The 19814-nt window shown below is 35.8% G+C and overlaps 2 protein-coding genes and 1 long non-coding RNA gene across 5 annotated transcripts; 2 read left to right on the top strand and 1 right to left on the bottom strand.

Annotated features, from left to right (window-relative positions):
• The first annotated feature begins 1706 nt into the window (after positions 1 to 1706).
• Positions 1707 to 8527, top strand: LOC124435553 (cholinesterase-like). 3 transcript variants are annotated; one of them, XM_046985555.1, is made up of 9 exons: positions 1714 to 1775; positions 1876 to 2298; positions 2482 to 2570; positions 4192 to 4344; positions 4528 to 4661; positions 5326 to 5476; positions 5917 to 6764; positions 7143 to 7243; positions 8085 to 8527. In XM_046985555.1, the coding sequence occupies exons 3-9, from the start codon at positions 2492 to 2494 to the stop codon at positions 8353 to 8355; spliced, it is 1737 nt and encodes a 578-aa protein (XP_046841511.1). In that variant the 5' UTR covers positions 1714 to 1775; positions 1876 to 2298; positions 2482 to 2491; the 3' UTR covers positions 8356 to 8527. The 3 variants fall into 3 exon arrangements, with proteins under 3 accessions (XP_046841502.1, XP_046841511.1, XP_046841520.1); XM_046985546.1 differs by lacking the exon at positions 1876 to 2298 and having other exon boundaries at positions 1707 to 1775; XM_046985564.1 differs by lacking the exons at positions 1714 to 1775; positions 1876 to 2298; positions 2482 to 2570 and adding an exon at positions 2674 to 2834.
• A 754-nt stretch (positions 8528 to 9281) lies between these two features.
• LOC124435568 lies at positions 9282 to 11093 on the bottom strand. Its single transcript, XR_006945054.1, has 2 exons — positions 9939 to 11093; positions 9282 to 9869 (listed from the first exon to the last, which is right to left on the bottom strand). It is a non-coding gene; the product is annotated as an uncharacterized LOC124435568 (long non-coding RNA).
• A 709-nt stretch (positions 11094 to 11802) lies between these two features.
• Positions 11803 to 18667, top strand: LOC124440053 (acetylcholinesterase-like). Its single transcript, XM_046990381.1, has 8 exons — positions 11803 to 11903; positions 13004 to 13092; positions 14517 to 14669; positions 15357 to 15490; positions 16034 to 16184; positions 16366 to 17222; positions 17596 to 17696; positions 18336 to 18667. The coding sequence occupies exons 2-8, from the start codon at positions 13014 to 13016 to the stop codon at positions 18535 to 18537; spliced, it is 1677 nt and encodes a 558-aa protein (XP_046846337.1). The 5' UTR covers positions 11803 to 11903; positions 13004 to 13013; the 3' UTR covers positions 18538 to 18667.
• The last annotated feature ends 1147 nt before the right edge of the window (positions 18668 to 19814 follow it).

Raw genomic sequence — 19814 nt, 5'->3', positions numbered from 1 at the left:
AATATGATCTTCCTTGACTTTTTGGGCGTCAAAGTTGGCTTTCGTAATTGACCGGGAGGTGCTGTGACTGGGTCTAGTTCACCGACGTGACCTGCATACATTGGAGAGCACGCTGCTTATTAACGCTGTAGAATTACAGTGTGATTCAACAACAAAGTGCACAATATAACACAAGTTTAATAAAAATTAATTTCTTTACTTTGCTACAAATTTTACTATAAACTGCAGCGTTAAAAAACAGCGTTTTTTCCAATGTGCGACACGTCCGGTGAACTAGACCCAGTCACAGCACCTCACGGTCAAAACTTGGAGGCCCAAAAACGTGAAGGAATATCAAATTTTTCAATTTGTGTTGTAATACATATTGCAAACGTTTTTAAAATGGTCAACTCTTTTTTAATAGATTATTTCCATGAGAGTAATAATAATAATAATAATGGACTCCGTCGATTTCGACGTATGAGGGTTCCACGAAGTGGAACATCCTGGTTACTGAAATTATAGTGAAGGCAGCTGACCAGACTACAATCACTCGTACCCTTCACGCAACTACAACGCTGATATCAGCGTGACACAGTGTGACAAGGCTGCAACATTACAGATGCAGGTACAGTTCATCCGAGGACACAGTTTCCTCTACCAAATTTCCCTCACATGGCTTTGGTCAACCCGGGCTAGGTTTACAGACACATTGCCAAATGTGCCACGAGCCGGGATTGAACCCACGCCGTCTGGCTAACAGCTCACGCCATTAACCATTCAGCCACTCGCCCCGCTATGAGAGTAATATAGCCACTTCAATAGCATGATGTCATAGCCAGGTCTTTTGAAACCATACTATTTCGAAGGCAAGGTTACAAAGTCGAAAGTCCTCTTGTTCGAATGTTACATCGTCGATTCTTCATCAGACACGAGTAAATCCTTCGCACTATTGTTGAAAATCGCCAAACTCGTCATTATAAGACTTAGCTCATTTCTGCTTCAATATTTATTTCGTTGAGTGGTCACTGGTCACAGAAATCGTCTTTCCCTTATGTCAAGAAATTTCTTGTCACTAACTTATGAAAACTAGCGATGACCCATCAATAACTTCAATAATAATTGAACTACCATACGTATTTGCAAAGCAAATTTATACACAGTAACAGGTTCACAGAACCAATTCAAAAACAGAATTCAAATTATATATCTTGATGAATTTTTATAATCCATCGCTGACCATTTGAGCACCATCATTGGTTGTCAATATTCAAATCTGTGAACTAAAAATTTGATAAAATTATAGTCAAACGGAAGAGTCTAATCCATTGATTTCTCCCTCCGCAACCATATGTTATTACAGAGTAAAAGTGTGCTTTCAGTTCAGGGATATTAGTGATTGAATGCTCGCTTGTGCCTCGAGAGGTTTAGTAAAAGTCCCTCGGGCTGCTCAGATTTTTACTAAACCTTCCTCGGTTTGCGGGACGATTAAAAAGACGATAGACAGATAGTCTTCACTCTTTTCTACATTAACTTATGTTTTTTCTTCCAGACGTCAGTACTTAATTGTGTAAAACGTTCTTTGGTGGCCTTTTATAACAAGGGAGTAAAATAATGGCAATTACGGACGAAATTCCGGTTATACTCTAAATTACTCAAAGCTTGCATTACAAAAACTATGACGTACATGATAATTATGCGTATATCTAGGTGTAGCTCACGCGCATTTCCTATTCCAAACTGTAGTTCAGTACTGCCGTATAGGCTTGATTAAGTCTTAAAGCTGACATTGTGAGGTGAGTTGTTTTATGTCAATTTCGATATTCTAGCATCAATCGGATAGCTTTCCAATTATATGCGACATTTGTTTCATCAATATACTAATTATATTTGTAGCTTGCTTCCATTCTGTACACGCATTTAAAACATATACCACCAAAGACGCTCGCTCACGCTGTGACGCTGTCGTGAATTTTCCTATTACAAAATTGATATTGAAACGGACCTGTTACATTCCACAAGTAAATTGTCACAAGACTTGCATGTCGAGCAGCCGACCGAGCGACATTACAACTGTGCTTCAACCTTATTTGCAAACGCTGCACATTCGTCAACGCACGTTTGTGTTCTAAAAGCTCCTTGCATTCACACTCAGGGAGTGGACCTAAATATCATCACAAAACCTTCCAAAACGATATTTTCGCTAAGCTGATTGCTTGATTTGAAATATTTCAGCAGATATCTCGCCATTGATGAGAAATAAGTTTGTCTTTGATTGGTGAGAGCTATAGAGAAAGTCTCACAGAGTGCGATTTTGTGGTAAAGGGGATAGTTGCTTCATAAATTATTGCTTTACTTTAACCCTTTAACCTTTTATCATCTTATTGGTGCTTGTTTCATTATTCGTACTTTATTAAGTCGCTTGTATTTTGTATGTAAAACGTGCAATGTTGTAAACAAAACGAAGTAGTGCATCCTATCGTTTGATTTCCTTTCATATAGAATTGAGGAAATGTGGAGCATTACAGGACTTGGTTTGATTTTGAATTTGTTTATTTTGCTGGGTACTTCTACGGACAACAATGCAAAAGGTAAAAACAATTTACATTTAAAAGAACATTGATAAAATGCAGGATATCGACTTCATATCGTGGTTCATGCCAAAGGCGTTTAATATTGTGAGGGTTGCCATAGGTATTTTGAGTCGCCATTAGAAAAACATACGCGTGGAGATTATGGGATTTTCATTTTTGATGAACATGATACAGTGATGATACACATTTGAGTTGATGCCCAATCAGTGGCGTAGCTATAAGAAGTTGCTAAAGAGGGGCAGACCCATTCTGGACAACAAGGTGAGGCCACGTGGGTGTGGCCACAAAATTTTTAAAAATATGAGTTTTAAAACTGTGAACAGATAAAATTGTAAAGAAATGCTTTCCATATATTTACAATGTAATAGATAGCGAGGTATATTTCCCTGTAAGCGATTTGTGAAGAAATAATGATTCAAAACTAATTTATAAATTCTACTGTTTTGTCGTTCTGAAACGGCGCTTGAAGTTCTTCAATCGAGCTTTTCGAAATAATTTCACAGTTGATTGAAATAGAAGCAAGATTTGAAAGTGGTTTTACCGTCACTGACTGCACAAATATGTTTTCAACAATCAAAAGGCTCTTTTATGCCTTTACTAGACAGGAATTGTTATTGCCAGTTAGAGCAAGGTTGCAATGATTGCAAACTGGCCTGTCAAGATTTGCGCCTTTAAAAACAATAAAAGATCTTCAGCATCATTTAGAGCAGCTTTACTGTCCACAAAGGATGTGTTTTGACCAACGCGCGTAGATTTTTGTACCCCATGATGTGTCTCTTTCGGAAGCAAGTCATTGTGGAAGAATGAGCAAAGTGCTTCCAGTTGTTTTAAAATGAATTTCTCTGCAATCTCAGCGTGCTAATCAATAAATTTGGTATAATGTGGATGCAGTCATAAGCTTTCAAAACGTCAACCGTTGCACCATTGAAGGGTTGTCCGTGCATTTAAAAAATCTATGCAGCTCGTTTAAAATTACATCATGTCAGTCAACCTGTATACTTGCCAATTGCCATAGTTGTAAGGTTAGCGCAAAAATGTTTCGCGTCAATCAAAACAGTTCCCTTAAAAAGTTGTATCCTTTCGGGAAATTACTGCTAACATAAGACGTGTAGCCTGGACGCCATAAGAAGAGTAACATTACTTCAAGCCAGGAGCCTTGATAAATATGGCCGACAGACGACAATGGGCCCAAAATAGTAACATATCACAGTATAATTAATGTACAATGTGAATTACATTTAACCACCAAATACAAGTATACAATTCTATTATTTAATAAATTTAAGATTGCCGTTAACTATATTTCAAAAATATAAGACTGTGTTTTAACATACTGTATAAAATAAGACAAAGATTCACTACAATATAAAAGCATGTTAAAATAATCATTAATATTTTTTTCTGCAAATCATGCAAAATATCTTTTATTTAGAGACATTTTATAGAGACATTTTGAAATGCTTACTCATTATTCGTAGTTCGTTACGTAGATGATGATATGTCATAGTTATCAACGTCGATGATGATATTTCATAGTTACCTACGTAGATGATGATATTTCGGTTCAGCCGGTGACTGATATTATACTTATATTTCATAAATTTCATTTTGAGTATAGTGATCAAGACCAACTATGGTTATGTTCGAGGAATTGTCAAGAAAACGAATCTAAATAAGAGGGAAGTTCTAAAATTTCCCAACATACCGTATGCTGAACCTCCAGTTGGTCAATTTAGATTTGAGAAACCAAGACCTAAGTTGGCATGGAATGGTAAGAACTTATGTTGATTATTAATTGCCTGAAAATACAAAAGCAATTTCGTTGTTTCGACGCACTGGCGACTCTTCTGAAGGCCCTCGAAATATTCATCGACTTTTCTTTTTCAAAGAAATACTGCACTTTCCGCCAGAACTTATAAATCTCAGAACTTAACGATCTAACGTACATTTTAAGGTACAATGAATTTAACTGAAGATGTTATCGCTTGTCTTCAACCTCAGCAACCTGGATTCACAATAACTGAAGATTGTTTAGTTTTGAACGTGTGGACACCATATCCACAACCTCGCAATTCACTGACTGTCATGGTGAGAAATGCATAATCTATGTACAAAATGGCTGCTATACAGTTGTGCTAAATTGCCACAGACTTTTGTGAGCGAAGTGCACGGGGGTGGTCTGAAGCATTGTCTTCTGATTCGGGAGAGTGAAGCTTATGCATGCACCACTCGTAAAGATAAGTCAATGATAAACTTTCGGTGCAAACCAGTTGTTAATTTTAATGAGAAAACGCAGACTCCAATAGTGAATTGGCTTAAGTCATTGGCAGTAGGTAGCAATAGAGACGCATACAGCCCGCAAGTTTGGTCGTGCTATGTGTATGTACAAGTGTTTCGGTATTCACTCACCGTACAAACAACAGAGCGACAAACTCTAGTTAAGCAATGACCTAAGGGTAAGCAAGAAAATGAAGGTGAAATCTATAGACTGTTTCATTTTGTAAAAAATCAATTTAACAATTTAGCATTGAACATACTAAGAATCAATTTTGTAGGAGTTATCACCTTTTTGTTAGTCATCCATGTTCAAGTACCAAAGACAACATAGACGTACGGGAGCTATCCTTTCTGGGGGGTGCCGTAAATATTTTCCCAATTCACAATAAACGTTCTGCCACGTTTTCGCCCGAGTAACGTTTAAAATTTATTCAACTTTCAGCTTCTCAACTGTCTTCTTCATTTCAACTTTCAGGTTTGGCTACACGGTGGAGCATTTCGTATTGGCGCCTCGGGCCAATACGATGGAGCAAATTTTGTCGCCCTGAGTGACGTTATTCTTGTTACAATCAATTACAGACTTGGTGCTCTTGGTTTTCTCACAACACCCGACAAAAGGATGAAAGGTAACATTCCAGTTTGATTTTGTAGCCATTCGATATAGATTATTTCAAAGAAACTATAGCGGAAGCTTTCGGTAGGGATAGTATCTTCAACAACCTTATACTGGTTTAAAAAAACTTAGTTTCCATTTCATTTAAATATGACTTGCCTAGTGCGTCTGCGTCACGACCTGTATAAATAGTTGTCACGTGGTCGTACATATTTGTCTTTATATATAATGCATCGCAACCGAAATAGTTTTACAGGATAAAGCTAAAATGCAATTGTAATGTACAAGGCCATCAGAAGTAAATCAGTATTGAGGGGCGTGAAGTTTGACTCACACCTTTACTCTCGCTGTTCGCATAGAATGTTGGCTACGATAAAAAAGTAACCATCATTGAATTAAGGACAGAGCTGTTTGCATGCCTGCGTCATAACACAAATCTTTGCAAATTTTCAGCTAACCTTGGTCTCTTTGATCAACGTTTGGCTTTAAAATGGGTAAAAGAAAACATCAAAAATTTCGGCGGGAATTCTCAGTCAATCACCTTATTTGGGGAGAGTGCAGGCGGTGCGAGCGTTTCAGCGCACACGATATCGAAAGAAAGTTTGAAATATTACGAAAGAGCCATAATTCAAAGTGGAAACATGCTTATGCCCTGGGCGATCGCGACAGACAAGCAATTGAGTGACTCCCTGAAATGGTTTTTGGGTGAAGTGGAGTGTCCAGATAACGGGGTTTTACTGGAGTGTATGAAAAATGTGAGCGAAGTCAAATGGAAGCAAGTCACTAACAGGAAGAACTATATGAACATAGTAATGTTGCCCTATGTCGACGGAGAATTTTTTATTGACCATCCGCAAAAACTGTGGCAAGAAAAAAAGGTGCCACAAAAAGATATCATAATTGGAGTAACCAAGGATGAAATGTATTTGTCCGTGCAGTATTTGCTTTCGCACTCACGAAATATAAGTATTTATCTCAGTTATTTCGAGAAGCGTTTGGAGGCGTATTTCGGAAAAAACACATCAAAAGCCGTCTACGACAAGGCGAGAGAGTTTTACAAACCCGCTTGCATTCCTTCATTCTTGGAAGCAATGAAACCGAGTATAGCGTTTGAGTCCGACGTAATGTTTATTTGTAGCAGCGTGGAAGAAGCCAAGCTGAGATCAAACATCTCATCAAACATGATGAACGGCAGCAACTTGTACCTTTATCTGTACTCACATGTACCGTTGGTAACATATGAAACCTCCCTGTATCCCTATGGAATATTCGAGTTTTCAACTCATGGTTTGGATGTTTATGTAAGTTTCTTCTTTTTCTGATAGTTCGTTCTTCATGAACTCGTGAAGGTAAAAAAACAATTGCTTTAGGGCCTGCTTTTTACACGAGCTCCGATTTCCAAAAGGTTTTCTTTCCTAAATTCTAATTTAACCAACTCATTCTGTTTTATATTGGCTTTGTAGCTTGTTCATATTGTCTGTAACCTGTGAATAAGAATGTTGGTTTATAAACATAGCTCGGAAAACTGAAGTTTCCTTTTTGGGTTCTTTCACGCCGCATGGGGAAAAATTTAACGCATTTATGTAAAATATGTTGCCATTAAACAAGCGCGCCCAGTGGTCTAAGTTCAAAAAAACTCTCTTTCTAGTAACTGTTAAAATGAACATGTTATATTTTAGTCAGTATTTGGTTGGCCAATCAATAATACACAGTTTTTAATCGATGATCAGACATTGGCAATGAGAATGGTTTTATACTGGACAAATTTTGCCAGAACAGGGTGAGTTCTTTTTAGAGACATTTTTTCGTGACGCGGCATTTCGTCCATTGTAGTACTCTTTTTGCTCGACAAGATTTAATGATATGCAATTTTTCAATTCCTAAGTTTTAATAGAAGCATTAAAGACTGTGTGTTTGAAACTTCATGAATCTACTCGCTAATTTTCAGTTAATTTTTAAAAAAGTTCTTCTCAAAGGACTTGAAGACTCTATATGGAAATGAAAATAAAGTTATACCCTTGAACACTATGACCACTGAATAGACATCTAACAGAAGGCCCACTCGGCTAAAATCGTGCGTATTTTTTCAATACGCATGCGTGACTTCCCAGCAAGATACTTTCAAAAAATCAATATAGAATAGTATGGCACAAGAATGCTATTTTACTGATAATTCACGTTTAAAGCAAAAGTTTGCCGAAATATTTTTATAAAATGTTATCATCTTCCAAAGACGATAAGGTTCCAAGCTTTTGTAGTTCAAAACAATATATTTGTAAAAACATCTATATTTTCCATTACGATCTAGCAGAAGTATCTTGCTGGAAGCGTGTCTCCTTAGAATTTGCTTCAGAAAGTGGGGGACACGGACATCAAAGGTTCCGACACGAGTGGACCTTCTGTTAAGATATCTATTCTGTGCCTTTACCCTCATTTGTACAAGCAGAGAATGCCACCTTGTCATTTTACTCGTTGGCTGAATTACCATGATTAGAACAACGAGATGCCTTGATTACGAGTTGTGACAGCCCTACAACCAACTTAAATATAACGATTACCAAAAAATACTTCAAGTCTGTCATTTGCACAAAACAATAACTAAAATCTCATTTTTTTACTAGAAATCCAAATTTGGGCAGAACTAAACTACCAATTGTGTTGAACAATATCGACAGTTTACCAAAATGGCCGAAGTACAGCAGTCAAAAACAAGAATATCTCGACATGGGAAGTTATTCAAAAATGAGTGTTGGAACAAAACTGCGAGACAAACATTGTGAATTCCTCAAGGATCCAAAAGCATTTCTCACAGCAAGGTCCTCGGCAAATAAACGAATGATTTCATTGCTTGTCATATTTTGTGTAGCAATCTCTGTAAATAAACTAACATAGTTTATGTAACATACTTCATCAAGATCCAATAAAACTATACAGTCATCTTTTACCTTTTTTACTAGATATATCAGAACACATTGTACAACAAGTTTTTAAATGTTTCTGTGCCAGTTGGATTTCAGAAATTGCCATGTTTAAAATTAAAGTTTGCTAGTATTTGTTCTTCAAATCCATAAAATTGCAGATTGTTAAATGGCGGCAAAGGACTCACTAGACGTGCAACGCATTAAGCATTTATTCGGATTCATGAAAACGATCGCAATATGTGGAATTTTACATGATTCGCTCCCAAGTGTTGATAAATCTCAGCTTTGCTTATTTTCTTTGGTAACAAAACAAAAAGAGAATGACAATCACATGGGAAGAATCAAGTGTAAACAATATACCATTAATTCGAAGGCTTTGATTAATTTATAGTACAGGATCACATATCACCCAGTACAGAATTTCCATTCCACATATTGATAATTTATCAATTTTTATTTTTTGTGAACGAATTAGGAAAGGTCGTTGGGTAAATGCATAAAGCATTGACCATGACTGGGTCATTTCATCAAACAGTGTAGGCCGTATTCTATGGTGGATTATTGTTCAGGTTGAGATGCAGAAATTCATGACTAAGTAAAAACGACATAGATGTACTGATATGTACTCACTTAACATAAATCTGCCTGTTTACATCCCGAAAACTTGCAATCAAGAGAGCTAGAGCCATCAAAAATTCGACATTTATTTTCTATATCCGCCATATTGTTTTGTGTGAAATTCGCTAAATTTGCTGGCTCATATTCAAAAGAACGGTGCTAAATAATGATTAAGGGTTAATCTTTCTAAGTTAATTTGAAATGATATGTTTAGCTATTAATCTTCCATAGCTGCTTGATGGACAAAAAGACTAAAAAATGAAAAAACAATTCTTGAAATTGAATTGCGAAGGAGTCCTTCATCTTTTTGTGTAAATAATATAACGATAATAAATTGGCACATGAGATTGCGTACTCAGAATCCTTTGGTCGCCATCTAGTTCCTGCTGTACACACTGCTGAGCAGTGCATTCTTAATAGAACATTTCATTGAAATCGTTTATGAAGTTTTCATGTGTATCGTCGGCATCATCGTAATCGCTATCATCGCACTCATCCGGCTCTGTCATTGAGCCGTCATCTTCAGAGGCGTAGTTACTGCAGTCAGAACAACCGCAAATGTCAGTACATTGCAAACCAGACTTTACGCACGAGCATCGAAGATTCTTGCAACCAGCTTTACACTTGCATGTCACGCACTCAATAAGTGTATCTGGAGCAGATGGTCCAGTAATCCAAAGAATCTCTAACTGACCATTTTTCATGTGCCATCCATGGCTCACAGGATGTTGAACATTAATGTGCGATTGCAAACTATTCTTCCAGATGGCTGCTTGGTAGTTGGCTCTCTTAATGTGCAAAAGCATGCTATCTGCATTCGGGGGAAGGCATTCGTCCGAACACTTGCCAGATGCAAAGAGAGTGTACCTAGTGCCGAAAGAAATACAAAGCAAATGCAAAAAAGACAATAGTAGCAAAAATGTATTTTGTATTTACCTTGAAGCATTAACTATCGCTGAACTCTTGTCAATAAATAAAGATCTTTACCAAATTGTAGAAAAATTGGACATTCCTCACCATCAGTAAGACAACAAAAGTAAAATCATATTGTAGGTAGATTAAGTACAGAACATTACGCTGTTACAAAACAGGTATTGGAATACCTGTAACATATTGGTTTATTTGTTACATTATTTACCGATTGAGTGACGAAGGACTTTTCTTGCTTGCATATTATGCATATTGATGGAAAAACTGCTATAGTTCTTATCGGAGGTTTAGAACTGTCATGACAAAACGAGGATGATTGTAGCAGTTTCGTGTGAGGCTCATTTACATCTGTCGACTTATTTTCTTGTATATAGTTTTCATTGACAGTGGCTGCTGAAGTTTCAAACTTTTTGCTCATTCTTTTTTCAGCCCGTCTAATCAGGCAGACATTGGTGAACTTTGCCTGGCAATTTCTATGGTACTTTAACTCTCCACGGTACTCAGCCAAAGGACATTTCATGGACTGAATTTTTTTCATCAAATTTTTGTTCTTTTCAGCGATGTCTTTTTGCTCACCATTGTATAGTAACCAAAGCTTGTGACAATGTAAAACTTTTTTCAAAGATGTCTCGGTAAAATCAGTCAACGGCCCATTTTGACCTTTAAAATGGATTACACATCCCCGCAAGCTCGCCTTTTTGTTGTTTTGGTCATTGTGCATGTTACGTTTGTGGTCCCGAAAGAATAACTATTAATTTTGGTTCTATTTCCACACGCAACAAAGATAGTGTGAACCAGTTATATTTCTCAAACAATTTATTAACCAACGCGTAAATATTAAAGTGGATAAGTGTCTTAATTATAATATCAATAAGTATGAATAAAACTTATCTCCTCTGTCTGAGTACAACCGTGAGTCTTTATTCTTGAGCGTTCGTGAGTCCAACAATCACTCACAACAGTTTTCCAAATAGATTAAAGGCACAAAAGCCAAAAGATAGTTATGGCATAAATGCCAAGATAGTTGTCTGGTAGATTGTAGCTTGTCAAACTACTTCGGTAGTCTATGCCTCCTAAGTTTATCTCCTCGTAGCTTGTGCTCGTAGGTTGTTCTCGTAGGTTGTACTCAGTGGTGTAAACTACTCATATATAAATAATATCTAATGGGAAGTATTGTGGTTTTGTGACCTACATCCCATACGCAATACAGTATGTTACAGCACTAAATAGTTAACCACAATAACAATAAATGCGGTTGCGGTTTCAAAATATGTTTACGCATGTAAGCAAGCTTCTAGCGCATGCAAGCAAGCTTCTAGATTATGTCCTAATTAGTAATGACATTGCAAAATGGATTTTAAAGTTAAAATATAAAAATATGGAATGCTTAGTAATATAATATAATATAATAGTAGTTTATAAATGATATTACATGATAGTAGTTGCTATATCATGTAACAGTGCACCCGCAATTTTTGCTATATTGTCATCAGTTTCACAAATAAAACAAGATGGCGACAGGTAAAGACGAATATTATGAAACTTTGGAGTACTGAAACTCCAAAGATTGCAATTTCAAGAGATGCAAACAACTTAAATCATATTCAGTCATTAAAAATAAGTAGTTTTCTGTGATTTTTATGTAGTCATGAATTTCGGCATTAAGAAATCATTTTTTAGCACATTTTCTTGATACAGAATACGGCCTAGTGAGCACAAAGCACATTTCTAAATTTCAAACAAGTTTGGTGTAAATAATGTGAAATATGCAATATTGTTTGAAACAGTTTCATTGATCTACATCATTTTTGGGCCATAAAATCCACAGGCTTCCCACTGACATACACGCAATGCGTAACTACTATTTGTCAGAGCTGCATCAGAGTGTCAAATGTCGCACATCTTTCAAAATTGAAACTGTACAGTCTTTTAGTTAAGTTAAGCAGACGTTTTTGAGCCTGAACATTTGAGGTGAGTTGTTTTATATCAAGTTCAATATTCTAACATCAATCAAATGGCTTTTTATAATATGCAAACGATTTATATCCATGTATTTGTAATTTTGTAGTTTGTTTGCTGTTTGCATTCTGTGCACGCTCAATCGCTATTGTTTGGTTAGTTGACTAGAAAAAGATAACAACAGATTTCGCTGTGTGTCGCTGCCATGAATTTTCCCATTTAAAAATCGATATTATGACGGTCCTTACTTAGAAGTTAAACATCAGAAATCTGCTTGAGCCTAGAAAGACACTTCAGCCAGACGGACTCACCTTAGTGACCTATAAGACCATCAAGAAATTTCTCAATGCGCCTTTCTCTTCTTTTGCGCCCCCTTTTCAAAAAATTAATAAAGGAAAGACTAGTAAACTTGTAGAAGTAAAACAGAGACTTGATAATATTACTGCAATGATAAAATTCAAAAGCAATTTGCGAGCCTATCATCTTATTTTTTAAGTTGTGATGGACTTGTTCAAGCCAGCGCGTATGCATATTATTGAAGAATAAGTGAATTGATAGGTTTGAGTTTCAATTAGCTGAACTTTTGACAATAATCGAATTGAAACAAGTTGGTCCATAAGACAAAAGTAAATAGTTTGGCTCCTTTTGAGACGTCAATGTTAGTTAACTATTTATAGTAGCTAATGAGCGTTTTTGCCACTTCTAGTACGTTATATCTTATGCAAAAGCGTAAGGTATGAGGAAGTTATATGCAGTAGTCTCGTGCTGGGAACAGAGAATCTTATTTGTCTTTCGAGTATTTATCTGGTTTATTTTGTGGTTTTTCACTGTAACTTGGCGGCTGTGAATAATTTACACTCGACACAGCAGCACACGTACTTTCAACCACCCCACCCCTACAAATACCTACTGTCTATGAAAAGCGCTCCTTTATAAATTTTTCCCTGTGAATCATGTGAAGAAGCCACTTCGCCCCTGACTTCTGCCTTTGCGTGCCTTTTTATGAACTTTGTTTTCAAACTTTGCACGTGTGACGTATAGTTTCTCAACAGATAAATCTGATAACGCACAATGCCTAAACAAAACCACGTTTGATTTCCAATTATCTCTAGAACTCAGGAAATGTGGAGATCTACAGGATTCAATTTTATTTTGGGATTATTGGTTTTTCTGGGTACAGCTACGGACGATAAAGCAGAAGGTAAAGAAGTGCTGATTTTAATTTAAAATCTTGGGTATAATGATGTCGTACAGCAGCCAAATGTTTATCTCAACAATTTGTAAAAAGATCAGTAATGTCAGTCAACGTTCCATTAGAAATTCAACCTCTTTGAGCATTCCCTGTTTAGAAGCGCTGCTGGAAAACGCACTTTTTACTACCGCGCAGTCTCTCTATGGAACGAGATTCCAGAAAACATCAAATCATATCTTTTCCTTTACATAGCTTTAAGAATAAACTATAATTCAATATTTTTTTGACCATTATAAGAGAATGCACATGCAGAACGTTACAAAAACTAACATTCTATAAACAGCATATCTTTCATTTCAGTATATCAGTAAGATTATACTAAACAAAACAATTTTAATCTTTTTGTTTTAGTTGGGATAATTGGCTCTAAAAAGATTATATTCTGGTTATAAGGCATTTCAATCAACGCGATGCCAAATGTTTTCTGCATGTATTGGGAAGTTGCCATGTAGTTATTTTGAATTGGCAAGTCTATACATGAATTAATATCATTACATACACACAGAGGGAGTGGGGTTTATTCATCCTTGACTAGCATAATACATTTTTGTCTGGATGGCATTCCAAATTTATAAGAAAGTCCAACTCGTAATTGATGGGCTGTTGTTAAAGTCATCCCTTCTTTATCTGTCTGTTAGAAAATTTCTTGCAGCTCGGTCAATCTGTATATTTGACATATATACATAGCAGTTGTGCTAATCTGCTTATAAGCTTTTAGCTATGAGTATTAAACGCTCGTTTAGCTCGACGCTGTATTGTATAGCTAGTTTAAGAAGAGAAAATACAAGTTAAAAGACATCAAAATTGGTAATAGAGAAATTTGATGTTGTATAATTTTTATCTTTAATTTGCATCAATATTTTAATTTCCCTATGTACAGCTTCAGTACAATCACAAATCATGTCTAATGATAAAGTGTTATAGAGATGCACTAGAAACCCGTTTGGTTTTTATTTAGCTCAGTAAATGAGCTAGTTAACTGTTCATCATTATGTTTATAGTAATAGCATAACAATAATTTGCGAAGAAAAAAAAATGGCATGGATAAAAAGCTTTATTTACAGTACAAATTTTCATCAATCTTGAATCATCTTCTGATTCCACATTTAATTAATAGCCTATTTACTTATTTACAATGTGAACCAAATTTAACTACGATATAATTTAAGAATAAAGTTTGACAACTTTATAAATGCAAAACTGCCGTTAAACTGTGTAAAATTCAAAAGACTACGTGTTGACTGGCTAAAAGGACTAGCTATACATACTGTGACTACACACAAAATTATATTAAAAGAAAAATGGTGCTTAAATGATATTTAAATTAATCAAGATAAAATTTCGATTTGCATCGGTTTCTATTTTGCATGTAGTGATCAAGACCAACTATGGTTATGTTCGAGGAATCGTCAAGAAAACGAATATAAACGAGAGGGAAGTTCTAAAATTTCCCAACATACCGTATGCTGAGCCTCCAGTTGGTCAATTTAGATTTGAAAAACCAAGACCTAAGTTGGCATGGAATGGTAAGAACTTGTTTCGTTCATCAATAGCCTAAAAATGATAAAAAATTCGATTTTGTCACATACTGTTGCAAACTATTTTAAAAAGGTCATCTAGTCAAAAATTGTCGAAAATCATCTATCGTTTTGAGGTATGAAATAAAACACACCAGATTGGGAATATCTGATACGAGAATAAAACATGGTGTAATTCTGATTGCAATGGCAGACCATTTTTTCATTTTTGTCATGAACTAGCTACAGCTAATAAGCTATTCTTTTAAAAGAAATACCTAAGACTTGTCATGCGAAGAACGACCAAGCATGCACTTCAGCCAAAATTTTCATCCACTAAATATTTGTGGTACAAAAATATGTCAAGCACAAAATATTCATAGAGTTTTTTAATTTCACATTGAAGAAAACTTACAGTTGTTGTTGAATAGCTGAAGTCATTTTTCTTCTTCGTTTGTCTATTTTTGTCATTTAGGCCATTTCAATTTTTTACTTGCTCAAGTTATCACTAAAAACTGCTTTTGGTTGCAAATGAATATAATTAACATTATTTAGTCTTATACTGTGCAAATCTTTCTGTTTTCACTCGCTGGGAAAACAATGTATTACTGAAGAAATGAGTAACTGTGAAGTTCTGAAATTTACAAAGGAAAGCTTACTAAACTAAAAACTTAACGATCTAACGTACATTTTAAGGTACGATGAATTTAACTGAAGATGTTATCGCTTGTCTTCAACCTCAGCAACCCGGGTTCAGAATAACTGAGGATTGTTTAGTTTTGAACGTGTGGACACCATATCCACGACGTAACAAATCACTGGCTGTCATGGTAAGAAGCATCAATTCATGTACAAAATGACTATTTACAATTGTGGTAAAACACCGGCAGATTTTATGGGGCAAGAGTATGGCCTGACACCTTGTCTAGCTTACATGAGTTCTTAATCAACACACCCTCCCAAAACTTATAGCACAACCCTCCCCACCCCCCTAAAAAATTTAAATTCAGTTTATGTTCAAAATACCATAATCTACAGTACATAAACCTACTCATAAAGGTAGTGCATTAAAGTAAGCCAATAGTATACTTTCGGTGCAGACGAATTACTATGTGTAATCATTAAAGAACAATAGTGAAAAGACTATAGCAATCTCAGTATAGCAAGATGGGTGTAGCCAGAGAAAAGCTTTAGGTTCCTATTAGAAATTTATTTCACAGGAAATTAATTTAATTAATTTTAGCATTGAACATGAATGTTATCACCTTTTTCTTAGTCATCAATGTCTATATACCACAGGCAATACTTCACGATGTAATGCTCACATAATAAATCTTGAAATTCTCAAAATTCTTCTTTATTTCTCATAACAGGTTTGGATACACGGTGGAGGATTTCGTTTTGGCGCCTCGGGTCAATACGATGGAGCAAATTTTGTCGTCCTGGGTGACGTTATTCTTGTTACAATCAATTACAGACTGGGTGCTCTTGGTTTTCTCACAACACCCGACAAAAAGATTAAAGGTAACATTCTATTGTTTAGTTATATTTTGATACACTCGATCTCAATTGAAAGAATAGCAATACATGAAACCTTTGCACTCACTATTCGCATAGAATGTTAGCTACTATAAAAAAGTAACGTTGTAAGGACAAAAGCTAGCTGGATGCTTGTATCTTTGCACAAATCCTTTCCAATTTTTAGCTAACCTTGGTCTCTTTGATCAACGTTTGGCTTTAAAATGGGTAAAAGAAAACATCAAAAATTTCGGCGGGGATCCTGAATTAATCACCATATTTGGGCAGAGTGCAGGTGGTGCAAGCGTTTCCGCGCACACAATATCAAAAGAAAGTTCGAAGTATTTCAAAAGAGCCATAGCTCAAAGTGGAAACATGCTTAAGCCCTGGGCAACTGCGACAGACAAACAATTGAACGACTCCTTGAAATGGTTTCTGAGTGAAGTGAAGTGTCCAGATAACGAGGTTCTACTGGAGTGTATGAAAAATGTAAGCGAAGTCAAATGGAAGCAAGTCACTAACAGGAAGAACTATAGAAATATACTAGAAATTGTAACTGCGCCCTACGTCGACGGAGGATTTTTCATTGAGCATCCGCAGAAACTGTGGAAAGAAAAAAAGGTGCCACAAAAAGATATCATAATTGGAGTCACCAAGGATGAAATGTATTTGTCCGTGCAGTATTTGCTTTCGCACTCACGAAATATAAGTATCTATCTCAATTATTTTGAAAAGCAGTTAGAGGCGTATTTCGGCAAAAACACATCAAAAGTCGTCTACGACAAGGCGAGAGAGTTTTACAAACCCGCTTGCATTCCTTCATTCTTGGAAGCAATGAAACCGAGTATAGCGTTTGAGTCCGACGTAATGTTTATTTGTAGTAGCGTGGAAGAAACCAAGCTGAGATCAAACATCTCATCAAACATGATGAACGGCAGCAACTTGTACCTTTATCTGTACTCACATGTACCGTTGGTAACATATGAAACCTCCCTGTATCCTTATGGAATATTCGAGTTTTCAACTCATGGTTTGGATGTTTATGTAAGTTTCCTCTTTTTCTGATAGTTCGCTCTTCGTGAACTCGTGAAGGTAAAAAAACAATTGCTTTAGGGCCTGCTTTTTACACGAGCTCCGATTTCCAAAAGGTTTTCTTTCCTAAATTCTAATTTAACCAACTCATTCTGTTTTATATTGGCTTTGTAGCTTGTTCATATTGTCTGTAACCTGTGAATAAGAATGTTGGTTTATAAACATAGCTCGGAAAACTGAAGTTTCCTTTTTGTGTTTCACACTACATGGGGAAAAATTTAATGCATTCATGTAAAATATGTTGCATTAAACAAGCGCGCCCAGTGTTCTAAGTGCAAAAAACTCTCTTTCTAGTAACTCTTAAAATGAACACGTTATATTTTAGTCAGTATTTGGTTGGCCTGTCAATAATAAACAGTTTCTAATCGATGATCAGACATTGGCAATGAGAATGGTTTTATACTGGACAAATTTTGCCAGAACAGGGTGAGTTCTTTTTAGAGACATTTTTTTCGTGACGTGGCATTTTGTTCATTGTATTGCTCTTTTTGTTCGACAAGATTTAATGATATGCAATTTTTCAATTCCTAAGTTTTAATAGAAGCATTAAAGACTGTGTGTTTGAAACTTCATGAATCTACTCGCTAATTTTCAGTTAGTTCGATCGTATTACTCGTCCTGTTCGACGAGATTTAATGATTTGCAATTTTTTCAACTCTTAACTTTTAATAGAAGTTTGTAAGAGTGTGTGTTAGAAACTTCATGAAGCTACACGCTAAGGACTTGAAGACTCTATGCCAATAAAAATAATTTTTAAATAAAGTTACGCTTGAACACTATGGAAACATGGCAAGTTTTTTAGCTTCTTTTATGACTTCGGTACAGTTTTATCACGTTGATGTCCAATTTTTGTTCCCAGATAGGCCTTTACACTCATTTGCAAAGCAGAGAACGCCATCTTGTCACTTTATTTTTTGGCTGAATTACCATGATTAGAAAAATGAGATGCTTTGCTTACGAGCTGTGACAGCCCTTCGACCAACTTAAATAAAGATTACCAAAAAATACTTCAAGCCTGTCATTTGCACAAAACTAAACAATTACTAAAATCTCATTTTTTACTAGAAATCCAAATTTGGGCAGAACTAAACTACCAATTGTGTTGAACAATATCGACAGTTTACCAAAATGGCCGAAGTACAGCATACAAAAACAAGAATATCTCGACATGGGAAGCTATTCAAAAATGAATGTTGGAACAAAACTGCGAGACAAACATTGTGAATTCCTTAAAGATCCAAAAGCATTCCTTACAGCAAGGTCCTAGGCAAATAAATAAACAAATTATTTCATTGCCTGCCATCACGTGTGTAGCGATCTTCATAGCGTTAAGCTGATAAAGTAATATATAGTTAGCAAATAAATAAAGGAGATTGATTTTCTTTTTAGTGGTTAAATTATAGGGATTTCAAATGGTTTATCAAACTCTGAGGCAATACTTTCATATACACGTAGAAGTAAATGGACTTCGGGGACTGTAGCCTCAATAACTTTTAGTTTTTGAAAATTGTCCCCGATAGCTTTAGTTGCACCCAATCCCAGCAGTCAATCGCTTCACTCCCTTTATAAAAAAAGATGCTTTTCTGTCCCTGTTACTTGACATTGATGGTGATGAAGTTTATAATCTGCCCCCTCATCTGCCCCTTCATACTCACTGCAACTGGCTTACACAAGATTCATTCGTGTATATCAACAACCATTGTTGGGATTCGGATTTTGCATAATCACTAATTAATCAGATATGGGCAAGATACTCCACAGGAAGAACAACAAATGTCTTACTAAGGCTAGTTTTCATGTAATGTATCAGCTGTTGAGGTCGCCATATGTAAATAAATGGAGGATTGCTTAAGATTCTTTAGGGATGATCACACACACCGTTCACAAAAAGGACATGTTGTTAAGAAGAAATTTACAATATATCGAATATGCTATATATACATGAAGTATACCCTTATGAAGTTCGCTGGTCATTGGACTGTATTAGTTTACACTTAACATCAGCTGAAGCACTTAAGCCTGTCCTTCACGGAGTGCGTTCTAGTAACGACTGAGACGACTCGGATGACTACTTGAGAATCAGACTTTACTTATTATAGTAATGCAGTAACTACCAAATATTTTTATTCGTTTACGAATTACGATACACATACCGAGCATATAACGTCGAAAATATTATACAAATTGAACTTAGTGCGTATGTCACTCTCAGGCAAATAATGTACTTAGATAGAGCTGTTCATTTTAGGAATATTTGCAATGTATTAATTTTTTAAGACGAAATTTGATTTTTGGGTCTTATAGTTGGCTTTTTTCGTGTTTGACCGTGAGGTGCTGTGACTAGGTCTAGTTCACCGGATGTGACGTACATTGGAGAACACGCGGCTTTTTAAGGCTCCTTCCTGCGCAGGAAGGTCAAATTTCGTCTTATAAAATATATTACAAACATTCTTAAAATCGTCAACTCTATCTACATAGATAATATTCCAGACTCTGATACAGGCACTTTAAGATGAGTGTAGAAAGCATTGCTTGTTATAGGAA

The sequence above is a fragment of the Xenia sp. Carnegie-2017 genome, unplaced genomic scaffold (assembly GCF_021976095.1).
Source record: "Xenia sp. Carnegie-2017 unplaced genomic scaffold, XeniaSp_v1 HiC_scaffold_1, whole genome shotgun sequence".
NCBI classification, from domain to species: domain Eukaryota; kingdom Metazoa; phylum Cnidaria; class Anthozoa; order Malacalcyonacea; family Xeniidae; genus Xenia; species Xenia sp. Carnegie-2017.
Note: the sequence above shows the minus strand (reverse complement) of the source record. Positions and strands in the feature narration are given on the sequence as shown.